We start from the raw sequence: 16,008 nt of genomic DNA on the forward strand, positions 1-16,008 counted from the left end.
TTGTATAGAAGTAGTTTATTGTTTACAATAATTTCTAGTAGGACAAAATCATTTCTCTATAGAACAGTGGTCATTGTCTGACTATTTTACAAGACATTAAATTGCTCGCTGCACAGTGGAAGGTACAGGAAAGGGCAATACCCATCCAGCAACTGAAGAGCTGGGTCATTTCTGGAGACCTTCCCTACTGCGAGTGGACAATAGAGAATGGGTACAGTAGTTCACCATGGTAAGTAAGGCTTCTGTGGTGTATACAAGACCGTAACATCATCACTTAACTGCAGACAGTCCATAAAGCAGATGCTTGGCCGGTTATTCTTTCTCTTGGCTTGGCGCTGCGTCTAAAAGCGCGGAACGAATTCCCAGCTTTTTCAGTTCTTCTACCAGGTCTCCATTTTGGTGCATCTGAAGGAGGATATCGCAGCCTCCTAGAAACTCGCCATTTATATACACTTGCGGAATGGTGGGCCAATTGGAGTAATTCTTCACTCCTACACGAGAAGAAACATTTCCTTTAGAGGACGTTAGAATCAGTGCATATAGATAAGAGAACAAAGATAAGACGGGGGAGAGTTAACGTCGTACTACGGAAACCAATCCTGTCAATTCTCATAGCTCATCAAACAGAACTGCAGTCATGTATCCAGCAGAGCCTAGAAACAAGCTGTACTCAAGGCTGAGTGACACTCTCTCCTGCTGCATGGCAACAGATAAAGCACCTGGCCCAGTCATCGGATTAGGGGGTAGACGTATGAAGCAGTGAAAAGAAGAAGTAGTGAGCCAGCGGAGAAGTTGCCCCAGTAATATTATAGAATGCACTTGATAAATGTTACTTCATAGCAGATTGGTTGCCATGGGCATTTTCTCTGCTGACTCACTTCTCCCTTTTCACTGCTTCAAACATCTCCTCCAAGGTTGCAAGCAATAAGGGACGGGAGGCTGGAGAACAGGCAAAAGTATTTCAAGGGCAGACAAAGACCTTGGCTCTGAAATTAGAACTATCTGAAACTCTACGGTGACAGCAACTGACCTCTGAAGATACCAATTCATACAACACAAAATAATGATTGTTATATATATATATATATATATATATATATATATATATATATATATATATATATATATATATATATATATATATATATATATATACATATACAAACAGGTTGAGTATCCCTTATCCAAAATGCTTGGGACCAGAGGTATTTTGGATATCGGATTTTTCCGTATTTTGGAATAATTGCATACCATAATGTGATATCATGGTGATGGGACCTAAATCTAAGCACAGAATGCATTTATGTTTTATATACACCTTATACACACAGCCTGAAGGTCATTTTAGCCAGTATTTTTTATAACTTTGTGCATTAAATAAAGTGTGTCTGCATTCACACAATTCATTTATGTTTCATATACACCTTATACACACAGCCTGAAGGTCATTTAATACAATATTTTTAATAACTGTGTGTATTAAACAAAGTTTGTGTACATTGAGCCATCAAAAAACAAAAGTTTCACTATCTCGCTCAAAAAGTCCGTATTTCGGAATATTCCGTATATTTGGATATGGGATACTCAACCTGTATGTGTATATATATATATATATATATATATATATATATACACACACACAAAGAATACTACCCAAAACAAAATGTAAATATTTTGTGTGGAGTTCAGTATAATCATACTGGTCTACTCTCCCGAAACGGCTGGGAGGCTCCCAAAAAGCACGTAGCACTCTCGGCCATCCGGAACAGAAGGCAAGTCTCCCGAAGTTAGTCAGCCGCCGCACATCTCCCAGTCCCCCTCTCGCACGCCCGCTTGGGTGCTGGGGGATGCCACAATTTGCACCGATGCCATGCCCCCTGTTGAGCTAACCTGACTGCCTCCTCCCAGGGGGCAGACAAAGTCGGTAAGTTTAAGTAACGTAAAAACAGTACAAAGGGGGTCATTCAGATCTGATCGCTAGGCAGCGATTTTTGCTGTCCTGCGATCAGATAGTCACCACCTACAGAGGGAGTGTATTGTCGCTGTGCAAGTGTGCAATCGCATGTGTAGCAGAGCTGTACAAACTGATTTTGTGCAGTCTCTGCGCAGCCCAGGACTTACTCAGCCGCTGCGATCACATCAGCCTGTTCGGGACCGGATTGAGCGTCAGACATCCTCCCTGAAAACGCTTGATCCCACCTGCGTTTTCCTGGACACTCCGACTGTCGGGATTACGAGCCTGCGGGTTGTCGCTGCCGGTATTGTGACTGGCAGTCTCCTGACCGTCGGTCACATAGCTACATCCCTTTGATCTTTAGGAACGCCACTTTAAATTACGTTTTATAAAAGTTAACTTTTAACAAGTATACTTTAGGAAAAAATAGGCTGCAGTAAAGTAGGCATTATGTGGCCCTTAATGTAGACATGCAGTGTGCAGCCATAAGCACTACAGGAAATCCAGCTTCCCAATAACGCACTACAGGAAATCCAGCTTCCCAATAACACACTACAGGAAATCCAGCTTCCCAATAACGCACTGCAGTAACGTGACCCCTCTGTTGTACTTGTAACCTCAGTACACCAAGAGAAACATGGGGGTAGATTTAATAAAGCTTCTAAAAATTTCAAGTGGCAGTGTTGCCCATAGCAACATACCCTCCACTGTACCTTTTTGGCAGCTACAGTACCTTTTTTTAATGGTCTGTACCGATTTTTGACACTCCTAGTTTCCATTGAAAGTATAGGAAAAGGGGTGTGGCCACGCCACTTTTACCCGTGGCCATGCCCCTTTCTTAATTTGTACCGATTTTTAGGTGTAAAATGTTGGAGGGTATGTAGCAACCAGATTCCAGCTAGCATAGCTTGAATCTTGGTTGCTACGGGCAACACCACTTTTCCTTTTTAAAAGCTGTAGTAAATCTACCCTCTGGAGAGAGTCAGTAAGAACGGTGAAAACTGCCTACAATACTCCTGACCAAATATACACCATCATGGATGGTGCAAAACCAGAAAAGGCGTTGGGGCATACAGATTCTGAAGTGGATAGGATAACTGCAGATCTTAGAAATGCAGCCCCTTGATAAACATAAGCCTTTAAACCAGTGATAAGCGACCTAATCCACTCCGTGGTCCTGTTACATTCATAACAGCCACACGTTACCCCTAATCTCATTAATAAATAATAATAAAAAAAAGAAAAAAATTGAATACAAAAAACAAACAAACCACATTTGCAGACAATTTGCATGCTATAACAAGCACTGACTGTAAAGCAGGATGCTGGGGGCCACAGGTGAAGACTTAGGGACCCTATGTTGGCAGCTATCAAAAACTCAGTAAGAAGAGTATTTGTACCGACCGGTTTGGATATTTCTTTCATATATTCACTTCAAACTGCTGACATCAGGCAGATGACCTAACTTTAAGTATTCCAGCTTTCTTACTAACCCACTCCTCGCTCACTGCCTCTCCCCTCTGTGTCACCACTGCCTGTGCGCCCCTTATCTTTAGATTGCAAGCTTTCACGAGTCCTCATCACTGTACTTTTCCCTCCCTCCCTATACCATCATCTCCTCCCTGCTGATCACACCACCAAACATTTGGGTATAACAGCCGTCGCTTTCTGTGGGTGTTACTGCATATGCACCAATGTTTATATGATTTCTATTACATGTTCTGCCATGTGTTGTTCTGTAAAGTCTTCTGTATTTCCGTTTTGTTTGCACTGTTGCTGCTTATGCACTTTGTGCGGCGCTACAAGAAATGTGTTGTACCATATAAAGCATAATAACAAATATTAAATGGCCACATTTTCAAGGCATAACAATAGGCAATTATATGACCCAGATCAGGTGCTATTATCTTGTAGCGTTGGGGACCACCAGTACCAGTGAAGCCTTGAAGCGGCCTGGTGGCTTAACCATATCTTTGCAAAGATATACAACTAAGCTCTCTGAATTTCCTGTTACCATGTAGAATTCAAGTCTTATTGCCTATATTTTTTGGTGTGCTGGGGTAAAAGTTCTCTTTTTCTTGGAAAAAGAATAGGCTCAGGACTGGGAATGTAGGTGCAGACCGTGGCCCTCATTCCGAGTCGTTCGCTCTGTATTTTTCATCGCATCGCAGTGAAATTCCGCTTAGTACGCATGCGCAATATTCGCACTGCGACTGCGCCAAGTAATTTTACAATGGAGATAGTATTTTTACTCACTGCTTTTTCATCGCTCCGGCGATCGTAGTGTGATTGACAGGAAATGGGTGTTACCTGGCGGAAACAGGCCGTTTTATGGGCGTGCGGGAAAAAACGCTACCGTTTCCGGAAAAAACGCAGGAGTGGCCGGGGAAACGGAGGAGTGTCTGGGCGAACGCTGGGTGTGTTTGTGACGTCAAACCAGGAACGACAAGCACTGAACTGATCGCAGATGCCGAGTAAGTGTGGAGCTACTCTGAAACTGCTAAGTAGTTTGTAATCGCAATATTGCGAATACATCGTTCGCAATTTTAAGATGCTAAGATACACTCCCAGTAGGCGGCGGCTTAGCGTGAGCAACTCTGCTAAAATCGCCTTGCGAACGATCAACTCGGAATGAGGGCCCGTCTCTGCTCATGTCAGTGCTAAAAATGTACAGTCACAGTTAGTCAGCTGTTCTAGTCAGATCTTGATAGTATGCCATGTGCGCAAGCATTGCACAAATCCCACACTCACACAATACTCCCGTCACTGGAGACATATCAGGAAGCACTAGTCTGCAATTACCCTGCGACATGCCTACAGATATGTACTTAATTAACAATCTATAAGAATCTATAAAATTAGTAGACACATGACCTAAGCTGGGACCAGAACATAATGAACAATGGCACAGAGCACTAATCTGCTTAATGTGCAATTATGTGTGAAACCCACTCAGGGGCTCCCACAGAAACAGAGCTAAATAACTAGATAATTCCCTAGTGTCTGTCCAGTTACTGACCTGCTGTTGTCTTTGCCAATTAGTTATCTGTATAATAACCGAGCACAGTCCATCTGTCGGCTCACATGCATATGTCCTAATATCTGCCCATCTGTATAGTCAAGCCAGACTACCCCAAGTAAGACTGCGTCCCCCTCAATCAATTCTCTCCCCTCCATACAAGTCTCCCCCAGCCCCCTCCCTCCCCACCATGCAGGTCTCCCCCAGCCCCCTCCCTCCTCACCATACAGGTCTCCCCCAGCCCCCTCCCTCCCTTCAGGGCTCTCCCAGCCACCTCCCTCCCCACCATACAGGTCTCCCCCAGACCCCTCACTCCCCACCATACAGGTCCCCCCAGCCACCTCCCTCCCTTCAGGCTCTCCCAGCCACCTCCCTCCCCACCATGCAGGTCTCCCCCAGCCCCCTCCCTCCCCACCATGCAGGTCTCCCCCAGCCCCCTCCCTCCCTCCCCACCATGCAGGTCTCCCCCAGCCCCCTCCCTCCCTCCCCACCATGCAGGTCTCCCCCAGCCCCCTCCCTCCCTCCCCACCATGCAGGTCTCCCCCAGCCCCCTCCCTCCCCACCATGCAGGTCTCCCCCAGCCCCCTCCCTCCCCACCATGCAGGTCTCCCCCTGCCCCCTCCCTCCCTCCCCACCATGCAGGTCTCCCCCAGCCCCCTCCCTCCCTCCCCACCATGCAGGTCTCCCCCAGCCCCCTCCCTCCCTCCCCACCATGCAGGTCTCCCCCAGCCACCTCCCTCCCCACCATGCAGGTCTCCCCCAGCCACCTCCCTCCCCACCATACAGGTCTCCCCCAGCCCCCTCCCTCCCCACCATACAGGTCTCCCCCAGCCCCCTCCCTCCCCACCATACAGGTCTCCCCCAGCCCCCTCCCTCCCCACCATACAGGTCTCCCCCAGCCCCCTCCCTCCCCACCATACAGGTCTCCCCCAGCCCCCTCCCTCCCCACCATACAGGTCTCCCCCAGCCACCTCCCTCCCCACCATACAGGTCTCCCCCAGCCACCTCCCTCCCCACCATACAGGTCTCCCCCGAGCCACCTCCCTCCCCACCATACAGGTCTCCCCCAGCCAGTTCCCTCCATACAGGTCTCCCCCAGCCAGTTCCCTCCCCTCCGCACAGGTCTTCCCCAGCCACCTCCCTCCCTTCAGGGCTCTCCCAGCCACCTACATACCTCCCTCCATACAGGTACCCCCTGCCTTCCCCACAGGACACACAGGTCTCCTCCCCCGCAGACCGGTGCCCCGGTATACACAGGGCTGCTCACCCTGCCGGAGCTCCTGGTCCTGCAGCACATTGTAGGCCGCATAGTCGTCCACCCCGTGCATGCGGAGGATCTGCACCACAGCGTTGCTGAAGCCGCACATAGGCTGCGCAGGGGTGCCCTTGATGAACACGACCACCTTGTCCTTCTTCACTAGCCCGTCCAGATGTTCCCGGGTGCCGGTTTCCTGGCTGAGCAGGCGGCGGCCGAAGACTGCGGGTCTCCGGAGAGCCACTGACACACGATGCAGACACCAGCTCATCGCAGCGCCGTCACCCGAACGCGACCTTCCCGAGAAGCCTCATGTCCCAACCGGGCTCCCGTCCCGATGGCCTCAGACAACCCCGCCTACAGCGATTCCTATTAGCTGATATAGTGGGCGGGTATTATAGCAAAACAACTCGCTGATAGGGTAGAGTGCTTGTCAATTTCTTCAGAAAGCCTATACGGAGAACGGCAAACGTCATATGGGGCGTGCCTGGTGTATTATTCCCCGGCCCCCCTGAGGGTAGAGAGTGCACTGTGTGTGTGATCGGTAGTGAGGAGAAGCGAGAGCTCTGTGCGGGTGAGTCTGGATGGAATCAGGTGTCTCCCGCCTTTTTCGTTGAGGATTTTAGTGAGAGTGGCCGGTCAGTGCTTTGGGTGTGAGAGGGTGTATAGAGCGTGGACGGTCAGTACTGGGGGTCTGTGTGAGGGTGTATAGAGCGTGGACGGTCGGTGCCGGGGGTGTGATTGTGTATAGAGCGTGGACGGCCAGTGCTGGGGGGAGGGTGTGTAGAGCGTGGCTGGTCAGTGCCTGGATTGTGTGAGGGTGTATAGAGCATGGCCGGCCGGGTATAGGAGTATAGAGCGTGGACGGCCGGTGCGGGGGGTGTGTGAGAAGGTGTATAGACCGTGAACGGCCAGTGCTGGGGGCGTATAGAGCGTGGGCGGTCAGTGCGGTGGCTGTATAGAGCGTGGGTGGTCAGTACCGGGGGGAGGGGTGAGAGGGTGTATAGAGCGTGGACGGCCAGTGCTGTGGGCGTATAGAGCGTGGACGGTCAGTGCTGTGGGCGTATAGAGCGTGGACGGTCAGTACCGGGGGGGGGGGGGGGGTGAGAGAGTGTATAGAGCGTGGGGTGGCTGTATAAAGCATGGGTGGTCAGTACCGGGGGGCGGGTGAGAGGGTGTATAGAGTGTGGACGGCCAGTGCTGTGGGCGTATAGAGCGTGGACGGTCAGTACCGGGGGGTGTGTGAGAAGGTGTATAGACCGTGAACAGGCAGTGCTGGGGGTGTATAGCGCGTGGACGGTCAGTACCGGGGCGGGGGTGAGAGGGTGTATAGACGTGGACGGTCAGTGCCGGCGGTGTGTGAGAAGGTTTATAGACCGTGGATGGTCAGTGCTGGGGGCGTATAGAGTGTGGACGGTCAGTACCGGGGGGGGGGGGGGGGGGTGTATAGAGCGTGGGCGGTCAGTGCAGTCGCTGTATAGAGCGTGGACGGCCAGTGCTGGGGGCGTATAGAGCATGGACGGTCAGTACCGGGGGTGTGTATAGAGCGTGGGCGGTCAGTGCAGGCGATGTATAGAGCGTGGGCGCCAGTGCTGGGGGCATATAGAGCGTGGACGGTCAGTACCGGGGGGGGGGGGGGGTGAGAGGGTGTATAGAGCGTGGGGTGGCTGTATAGAGCGTGGGTGGTCAGTACCGGGGGGCGGGTGAGAGGGCGTATAGAGCGTGGACGGCCAGTGCTGTGGGCGTATAGAGCGTGGACGGTCAGTACCGGGGTGTGTGTGAGAAGGTGTATAGACCGTGAACAGGCAGTGCTGGGGATGTATAGCGCGTGGACGGTCAGTACCGGGGTGGGGGTGAGAGGGTGTATAGACGTGGACGGTCAGTGCCGGCGGTGTGTGAGAAGGTTTATAGACCGTGGATGGTCAGTGCTGGGGGCGTATAGAGCGTGGAAGGTCAGTACCGGGGGTGTGTATAGAGCGTGGACGGTCAGTGCAGTCGCTGTATAGAGCGTGGCCGGTCAGTGCAGTCGCTGTATAGAGCGTGGACGGCCAGTGCTGGGGGCGTATAGAGCGTGGACAGTCAGTACCGGGGGTGTGTGAGAGGGTGTATAGAGCGGGGGCGGCCAGTGCGGTGGCTGTATAGAGCGTGGGTGGTCAGGGAGGGGGGGGTGAGAGGGTGTATAAAGCGTGGACGGCCAGTGCTGTGGGCGTATAGAGCGTGGACGGTCAGCACTGGGGTTGTGTGAGAAGGTGTATAGACCGTGGACAGGCAGTGCTGGGGGTGTATAGAGCGTGGACGGTCAGCAGCGGGGCGGGGGTGAGAGGGTGTATAGAGCGTGGACAGCCAGTGCGGGCACTGTATAGAGCGTGGACGGCCAGTGCTGGGGGCGTATAGAGCGTGGACGGCCAGTGCTGGGGGCGTATAGAGCGTGGACGGTCAGTACCGGGGGGGGGGGTGAGAGGGTGTATAGAGCATGGGCGGTCAGTGCAGGGGCTGTATAGAGCAGGGGGGGGTGAGAGGGTGTATAGAGTGTGGACGCCCAGTGCTGGGGGCATATAGAGCGTGGACGGCCAGTGCTGGGGGCGTGTGAGAAGGTGTATAGACCGTGGACAGGCAGGGCAGGGGCTGTATAGAGCAGGGGGGGGGGGGTGAGAGGGTGTATAGAGTGTGGACGCCCAGTGCTGGGGGCATATAGAGCGTGGACGGCCAGTGCTGGGGGCGTGTGAGAAGGTGTATAGACCGTGGACAGGCAGGGCAGGGGCTGTATAGAGCGTGGACGGTCAGTACCGGGGGGGGAGGGTGTATAGAGCGGGTCCGGCCAGTGCTGGGGGGGGCGGGGGAGGTGTGTGAGGGTGTACAGAGCGTGGGTGGTCAGTACCAGGGCTGTGTGAGGGTGTATAGAGCATGGCTGTCGGTGCAGGGTGTAGCTGTATAGAGTGTGGCGGATGATGGGAAAGACACGGACTTGAGTGATGAAGCAGTTGGTTAATTATGAACGCCTAATGTGGAGCGATCATGTTTTAGTTGTGATGTCACCATATTTGGCGTTTTGGATCAGTAGTCAGACTGGTTGTAGCTACGTGCATATGTCCATGCTCCCACTCCACTGTATTTCCATGAATACTATATATTCACTAGTGAAAAAGCTGAGGCTAAACACGTCAGTCTTTCATTACGCTGTGTCCATGGATGGAGAAATATAGGAATTACTAAAACTGCGTATTTGGCTTTAAACAGGTATTTTCTATCTCCCGCCATGACTTGCTATAGGGTACCGCACTTGGGCATTTCCCAATACAATCTGCAATCTCGTCATTGCCTTGAGTTGAATGTACTCAGGTCTCCAGAGTTACAGAGAGAGTATATTCTAGAGGAAGCCGAGACTTCACTGTGCAAGGTTTAACAAGTTGATGTGCTATATTCCTCTAACATCCCCAGTTCTGTTGCCGCGGAGGTAATAACCTTACCATGTTATTATCAATCGATCAACGGATAGATCAATGCAGATTGATATTATTTACAGAATCAAGGTTTCTTCTGGTAAACACTGAAACTGCAACACTGTCAGACCCTGGGATTTGTATGTGTATCTGACGCAGGTACATTGTGCAGCTTTCCTAACTACTCCTATTCTCTCTTTACAGGTGACTCCTGCTCGCAAGCTTGTCGGCTCTCATTCCACCTATCCAAAAGCTGTAACACAAACAAGTCCCGTAGCCCTAACACAGCCCACACTGGTACAGGGTTCGGCAAACAAAACTCCCGTATTTTTTTTTTTTATTCCATTGGTTCAGCGCTAGTGAAGTGGGGTTTTACGATGTGCCTTACCATTTTCAGTTAGTCTTGTCTTGGACGGGAGTGTTGAATCATTTATCCGAAACAACGAATATGTGATTGCCATGCAGAGACCTTCTCAAATCCACTGTGTGCTTGGCCAAAATGCAGCTGTTCCGGACTGAAAAACCATATTGCTATGGGTTGCAAATTTTCAGAGCTACCGCTTTGGCGAAGACCAGAAAATGTCAAAGCCGTGTGACAGTCCGTTGTGTAATCTCCCAAACGGTTATCCCGTAAACATGCTTCTGCTTTGGGGCTATCTGATCAAACGGTCAGGAGATTTTTTTATTTTTTTTTCTTACATCCTAGAGGATGCTAGGGTCCACATTTGTACCATGGGGTATAGACTGGTCCACCAGGAGCCATTGGCACTTTAAGAGTTTGAGACATCTGTTGGAGGGTGGCGGCTAGCTGCTGGCATGGGCACACACAGTATTGGTGTGCAAAACAGCAACTCAGGAGCTCAATGTCCTGTCAGCTGGGATTACGAACCATTAACCCTCAGAAGTTTGGTTCAGTCCCCCCTCTATGTTCCACGAAATAGGTATACTGGTTGCCAACCAGTACTACCTGAAAAAAATAACTAAAAATAGGATTTTAATTACCTACAGGTAAATCCTTTTCTCGTAGTCCGTAGAGGATGCTGGGGTCCACAGTAGTACCATGGGGTATAGACGGGTCCACTAGGAGCCATTTCCACTTTAAGAGTTTAATAGTGTGGGCTGGCTCCTCCCTCTATGCCCCTCCTACCAGACTCGGTTTAGAAAATGTGCCCGGAGGAGCCAGTCACAGCTAGGGGAGCTCTCATGAGCTTTTCTGGTAAAAGTTGTTTTTAGTGGTTTTTTGTTTTTTTTATTTATTTTTTTACAGGAGGCTGTTGGCAACAGCCTGCCTGCAGCGAGGCACTATGGGGGGGAGCAGTGTCCGCCCTAGGGGGTCTGAGCCGCTGACTGGGCACTGAGCTCCAGAGGGGTCGGATCGGTCTCCGCCACAGGTGACCGCTTGTTCCAGCAGCATGCGCCAACCCCTTACCGGGGGGTGGTGGTGTGAAGATGGCGGCAACGGGGAGGGAGCGCAGTACTAACTGCGCTCCTGGGACGGTTCAGAGGCACATTGTGAGGGGCGCCCTGGACCAGTGCTTACCCCCACGCTGGTCAGCAAGTCTGTCGGGGTCCGTGGATCTCAGCCAGCAGAGTTTTGCTCAGGTCAGTATAATATCTGAAGAGCGGGAAGACAGCGCCATTAAGGGGGCGGAGCTTCTCATAGTGGACCCAGTAGTGTTCCAGCGCCATTTTCCTGCCTGCACAGCGCTGGATGGAAGATCAGGTCCCTCCACAGCAGCTCCAACTGTCAGTACACGGTACCAACGGGTTTTAGAAGGGAGGGGAGGCTGTAAAACGGCTGTGTCTCCTATTAAGGGAAACAGTCTGCGCTGGTAAGAGGTCTCCTTTTACTGAAAGCGCTATACTGTGGGTTGGCTCCGATCTGTGTCTCTCTTGCCTTTGTTGGGGGGGGGGGGGGACTCTGTCTGCACCCACCTGTGTGTGTGGAGTGTTTGGTGGTCATCTTTAGCTATGTCCAGGGACACTGTGTCATGCAGAGCATTTATCCTCCCAGGATGATCCCATTCCATGTAATCAGGATAGCACTGGTTTAGCACAGATACCAGCAAGGGAACCAGAGTGGTTTTCCTCTATCAAATCTTGGATTTCTCAGATTTCTGACAAGGTTGCTAGTAATGAATCTGCAACCAGGTATTACAGAGCTGTATGGCCAGTTTCTGGTACCTCAGGACACCCCGCTATATACCCCCACAAACGTGCGCTTGTGCATGTCACACAAGACGACACGGATACTGGTTGACACTACAGATGGTGATGGGGATGTGTTGCGGGGGTCCACATCTCTAGCAAAGGGGGTGCAATTGTTGATAGAGGCTATCAGGGATGTGTTAAATGTTAATGATACCACACCTGAGCAGGTTGAGGAGGCTTTTTTCACTGAAAATAAAAAAGCCTCACTAACCTTCCCTGCGTCAAAGGAGTTTAATGCTATATTTTAAAAAGCATGGGAAAACCCTGAGAAAAAGCTCCAGATCCCTAAAAGGGTCCAGGTGGCTTTTCCTTTCCCTGAGGAGGATAGGAAAAAGTGGGAAAACCCTCCGATTGTTGACGCATCTGTGTCCAGACTATCAAAGAAGGTGGTTTTGTTTGTTCCAGGATCTACCGCCTTAAAGAAGCCGGCAGATAGAAAGATTGATAACATGCTTAAATCAATGTACACTGCTTCTGGGGTCATATTACGTCCCAATATTGCTAGTGCATGGATTGCAAAAGCAGTAGTGCAGTGGTCGGCTACCTTGCTTGAGGATTTGGATACAATGTATAGGGATGACGTTGCATTGTATTTACGCAACATACATGATTCTGCAGGTTTTATGGTAGAATCCATGAAAGACCTGGGTTCCATTGCTGCGGGAATTTCTTCCATGTCTGTTTCAGCTGGTCAGGGACTGTGGCTGTGCCAGTGGTTGGCCGACGTGGAATCCAGAAGGAGTGTGGAGTCCCTACCCTATACAGGTCAGGCTCTCTTTGGGGAAGCTGTAGATGCGTGGATATCCACCGCTACAGCGGGTAAGTCTCCGTTTCTACCCTCAGCAGCACCTGCTCCGAAGAAACCGTTCTCTTCAGCTGCACCGCAGTCCTTTCGACCTAGAAAGGCCAGAACATCCAATACCTTCTTTAGGGGAGGTCGGATTAAGTCCAAGAAACCTGTCGCTGCAGGTTTCCAGGAACGAAAGCCTGCTTCGGGTACGCCAAAGTCCTCCGCATGACGGTGGTGGCCTTGGTGGTGGGGCCAGTGGGAGCGAGACTCAGACTCTTCAGTCATGTCTGGGTATCGTCCGGCCTGGATCCCTGGGTGATGGATATTGTGTCTCAGGGATACAGGCTGGAATTTCAAAGTCTCCCTCATCGCTTTTTCAAGTCAGGCTTACCAACTCTGTTGGAGGACAGCACGGTACTACAAGACGCTGTCCAAAAGCTGGTGGAGGCACAGGTCATTGTGCCAGTGCCACCTCACATGCTGGCCAAAGGTTACTATTTGCACCTTTTCTTTGTGGTACCGAAACCTTTGCAGGAGGTTGAGGTCAAGTTTCTCACGTGGATGGCGGTCACTTTGTTGGCCTTAGCTTCTGCTAGACGTGTGTCGGAGTTGGGGGCTTTGTCTTGTAAGAGCCCCTACTTGATCTTCCATGAAGATAGAGCTGAGCTCCGGACACATCAGCAGTTCCTTCCAAAGGTTGTGTCCGCATTTCATATCAACCAACCTATTATGGTGCCAGTTGCTACTGACTCCTCAATTTCATCAAAGTCCTTGGATGTTGTAAGGGCTCTGAAAATGTGAGGACTGCTCATCACAGAAAATCGGACTCTCTGTCTGTCCTGTATGATCCCAAGAAACTTGGGTGTCCTGCTTCTAAGCAGACTATTTCTTGCTGGATTATGTTCACTATCTAGCATGCGTATTCTACGGCAGGATTGCCATATCCTACATCTGTTAAGGCCCACTCTACTTGTAAGATGGGTTCTTCCTGGGCGGCTGCCCGGGGTGTCTCGGTTTTACAGCTTTTTTGAGCGGCTACTTGGTCTGGGTCGAACACGTTTGCTAATTTCTACAAGTTCGATACTTTGGCCGCTGAGGACCTGAAGTTTTGTCAATCAGTTCTGCAGGAGCCTCCGCGCTCTCCCTCCTGTTCTGGGAGCTTTGGTACATCCCTATGGTACTAATGTGGATCCCAGCAACCTCTAGGACGTAAGAGAAAATAGGATTTAAAATTACCTACCGGCAAATCCTTTTCTCGTAGTCCGTAGAGGATGCTGGGCGCCTGCCCAGCGCTTCGTGATCCAGTAGTGGTTACTTGGTTCAGTACTGCTTTGTTCTTGGTTAAGTACTGCCTTGTTACTTGGTTAAGTAATCTTGTTCAGCCGTTGCCGAGTTTTCAAGCTTGTTAGCTTGGTTTGCCTTGTATGTGTGAGCTGGTATGAATCTCACCACTGTCTGTGTAAAATCCTTCTCTCGAAGTTGTCCGTCTCCTCGGGCACAGCTGTGGGTGTTGGAGAGGGTCCGGAGCCACCGCGGGTGCTGGAGGGGGTATTTGGGGGTGCCGCGAACGGGTCCCGGAAGTACTGCGAGTGGTGAAGGGGTGGGTAATGCTTCTCCTCCTGGAAGCAGCTAAGCTGCTATCCTCCCTTTGGCAGTGTTTCTCCCGGAGACTTGCACAGCAACCAAGCAGCCAGTCAAACTTGTTAGCGCTGGTGTCCCAATGCGCCGCATTACAGGGAAGAAGATGCACTCAATAAACTACAGCTCCCAGCAGCCCTAAGGGCCAGAATGCTCTTACGCTAAGGGCTGCTGGGAGCTGTAGTTTATTTAGTGCATCTACTTCCCTGTAATGAGGTGTTTTGGGACACCGGCGCTAACAATAGTGACTGGCTGGCAGAACTGACTGGCTGAATCAATGTAAAAGATGAGAGTGCTGTGCAGTGTCGGTGACACTGCACAGCACTGTCACCTTTTACATTTAGCCAGCGTCCAGACATTACCCTCCGCGATATCACCCACTCTATCCATTACATTAGCCATCTCGGGGCTTCCAGGCCGGCAGCCCAAGTGCTGTGTTTACGGAGTCAGGGCCTCTGGGGATCTGGGTGCGTCTGTGGCGGGAAGGCACTTCTGTGACATCACGCGCAGAGGAGGCTCTGGGGCTCAGAAAGTATGCGGTGCTGGGAGTGCTATGAAAGCCTTCCGCTGCACCGCTTTCATGCACATCTGTGCCGGTGACTGCAGCAGCTTTTGTTCCACGTGCGCCGCGGCTATGGAGTGGGGATTGTTGATGCCGGAGGGGGCTGGTGGACTGGCAGCAGTTCATAGGGGGTCATTCTGACCTGAAATTTAGCACAGCTATGATCACTTACACTGGGGGGGGGGGGACGCCCAGCACAGGGCAAGTCTGCCCCGCATGTCAGGCCGCTCCCCCCACACACACAAGTACAAAAGCATCGCACAGCGGCGATTCTTTTGTACTTGCAGAGTAACTCCCAGCCAGCGCAGCTCCTGCGGCTGGCCGGGAGTTACTCGTCTCTGCCCGGGTCGCAGCGGCTGCGTGTGACGTCACACAGCCACTGCGGCCTGCCCACCTCACGGTCCTGCCACGCCTGCATTGGCCTGACCGCGCCCACAAAATGGCAGTCAAACGCCACCGTGCTGCCCCCTCCCGCCCAGCGACCGCCTCTACATGTCAATCAGGCAGAGTTAATCGCTAGCCAATGACAGCCGTTGGCTGTCAGCCATGTGCCGGCGCACTGCAGTGTTGGCGCATGTGCAGTTCTGACCTGATCGCTGCGATGAACTGCAGCGAGCTATCGGGTCAGAATGACCCTAATACAACGCTGCAGTAAAAGGTTTTTTCTCTGACGTCCTAGTGGATGCTGGGAACTCCGTAAGGACCATGGGGAATAGCGGCTCCGCAGGAGACTGGGCACAAAAGTAAAAGCTTTAGGACTACCTGGTGTGCACTGGCTCCTCCCCCTATGACCCTCCTCCAAGCCTCAGTTAGAGTTTTGTGCCCGAACGAGAAGGGTGCACACTAGGTGGCTCTCCTGAGCTGCTTAGTGAAAAAGTTTAAGTATAGGTTTTTTATTTTCAGTGAGTCCTGCTGGCAACAGGTTCACTGCACCGAGGGACTAAGGGGAGAAGAAGCGAACTCACCTGCGTGCAGAGTGGATTGGGCTTCTTAGGCTACTGGACATTAGCTCCAGAGGGACGATCACAGGCCCAGCCATGGATGGGTCCCAGAGCCGCGCCGCCGGCCCCCTTACAGAGCCAGAAGACAGAAGAGGTCCGGGAAATCGGCGGCAGAAGACGTCCTGTCTTCAATAAGGT

General features: G+C 51.5%; 1 protein-coding gene, 1 long non-coding RNA gene and 1 other non-coding gene across 3 annotated transcripts in view; 2 read left to right on the forward strand and 1 right to left on the reverse strand.

The window, feature by feature from the left end:
* Window positions 1–7,080, reverse strand: GLRX5 (glutaredoxin 5). Its single transcript, XM_063947610.1, has 2 exons — window positions 6,241–7,080; window positions 1–491 (listed from the first exon to the last, which is right to left on the reverse strand). Exons 1-2 carry the CDS (start codon window positions 6,497–6,499, stop codon window positions 313–315), a joined length of 438 nt encoding a protein of 145 aa, XP_063803680.1. The 5' UTR covers window positions 6,500–7,080; the 3' UTR covers window positions 1–312.
* LOC134980687 (uncharacterized) overlaps window positions 6,703–16,008 on the forward strand; it is a 25,287-nt gene continuing 15,981 nt past the window's right edge. The window contains exons 1-2 of the long non-coding RNA XR_010190459.1: window positions 6,703–6,802; window positions 9,873–10,336. This is a non-coding gene — a long non-coding RNA (uncharacterized LOC134980687). The remainder of the gene's footprint in view (window positions 6,803–9,872; window positions 10,337–16,008) is intronic.
* Window positions 9,527–9,792, forward strand: LOC134981635 (small Cajal body-specific RNA 13). Its single transcript, XR_010190737.1, has one exon. It is a non-coding gene; the product is annotated as a small Cajal body-specific RNA 13 (non-coding RNA).

The sequence above is a fragment of the Pseudophryne corroboree genome, chromosome 12 (genome assembly GCF_028390025.1).
Source record: "Pseudophryne corroboree isolate aPseCor3 chromosome 12, aPseCor3.hap2, whole genome shotgun sequence".
In the NCBI taxonomy this organism is placed as follows: domain Eukaryota; kingdom Metazoa; phylum Chordata; class Amphibia; order Anura; family Myobatrachidae; genus Pseudophryne; species Pseudophryne corroboree.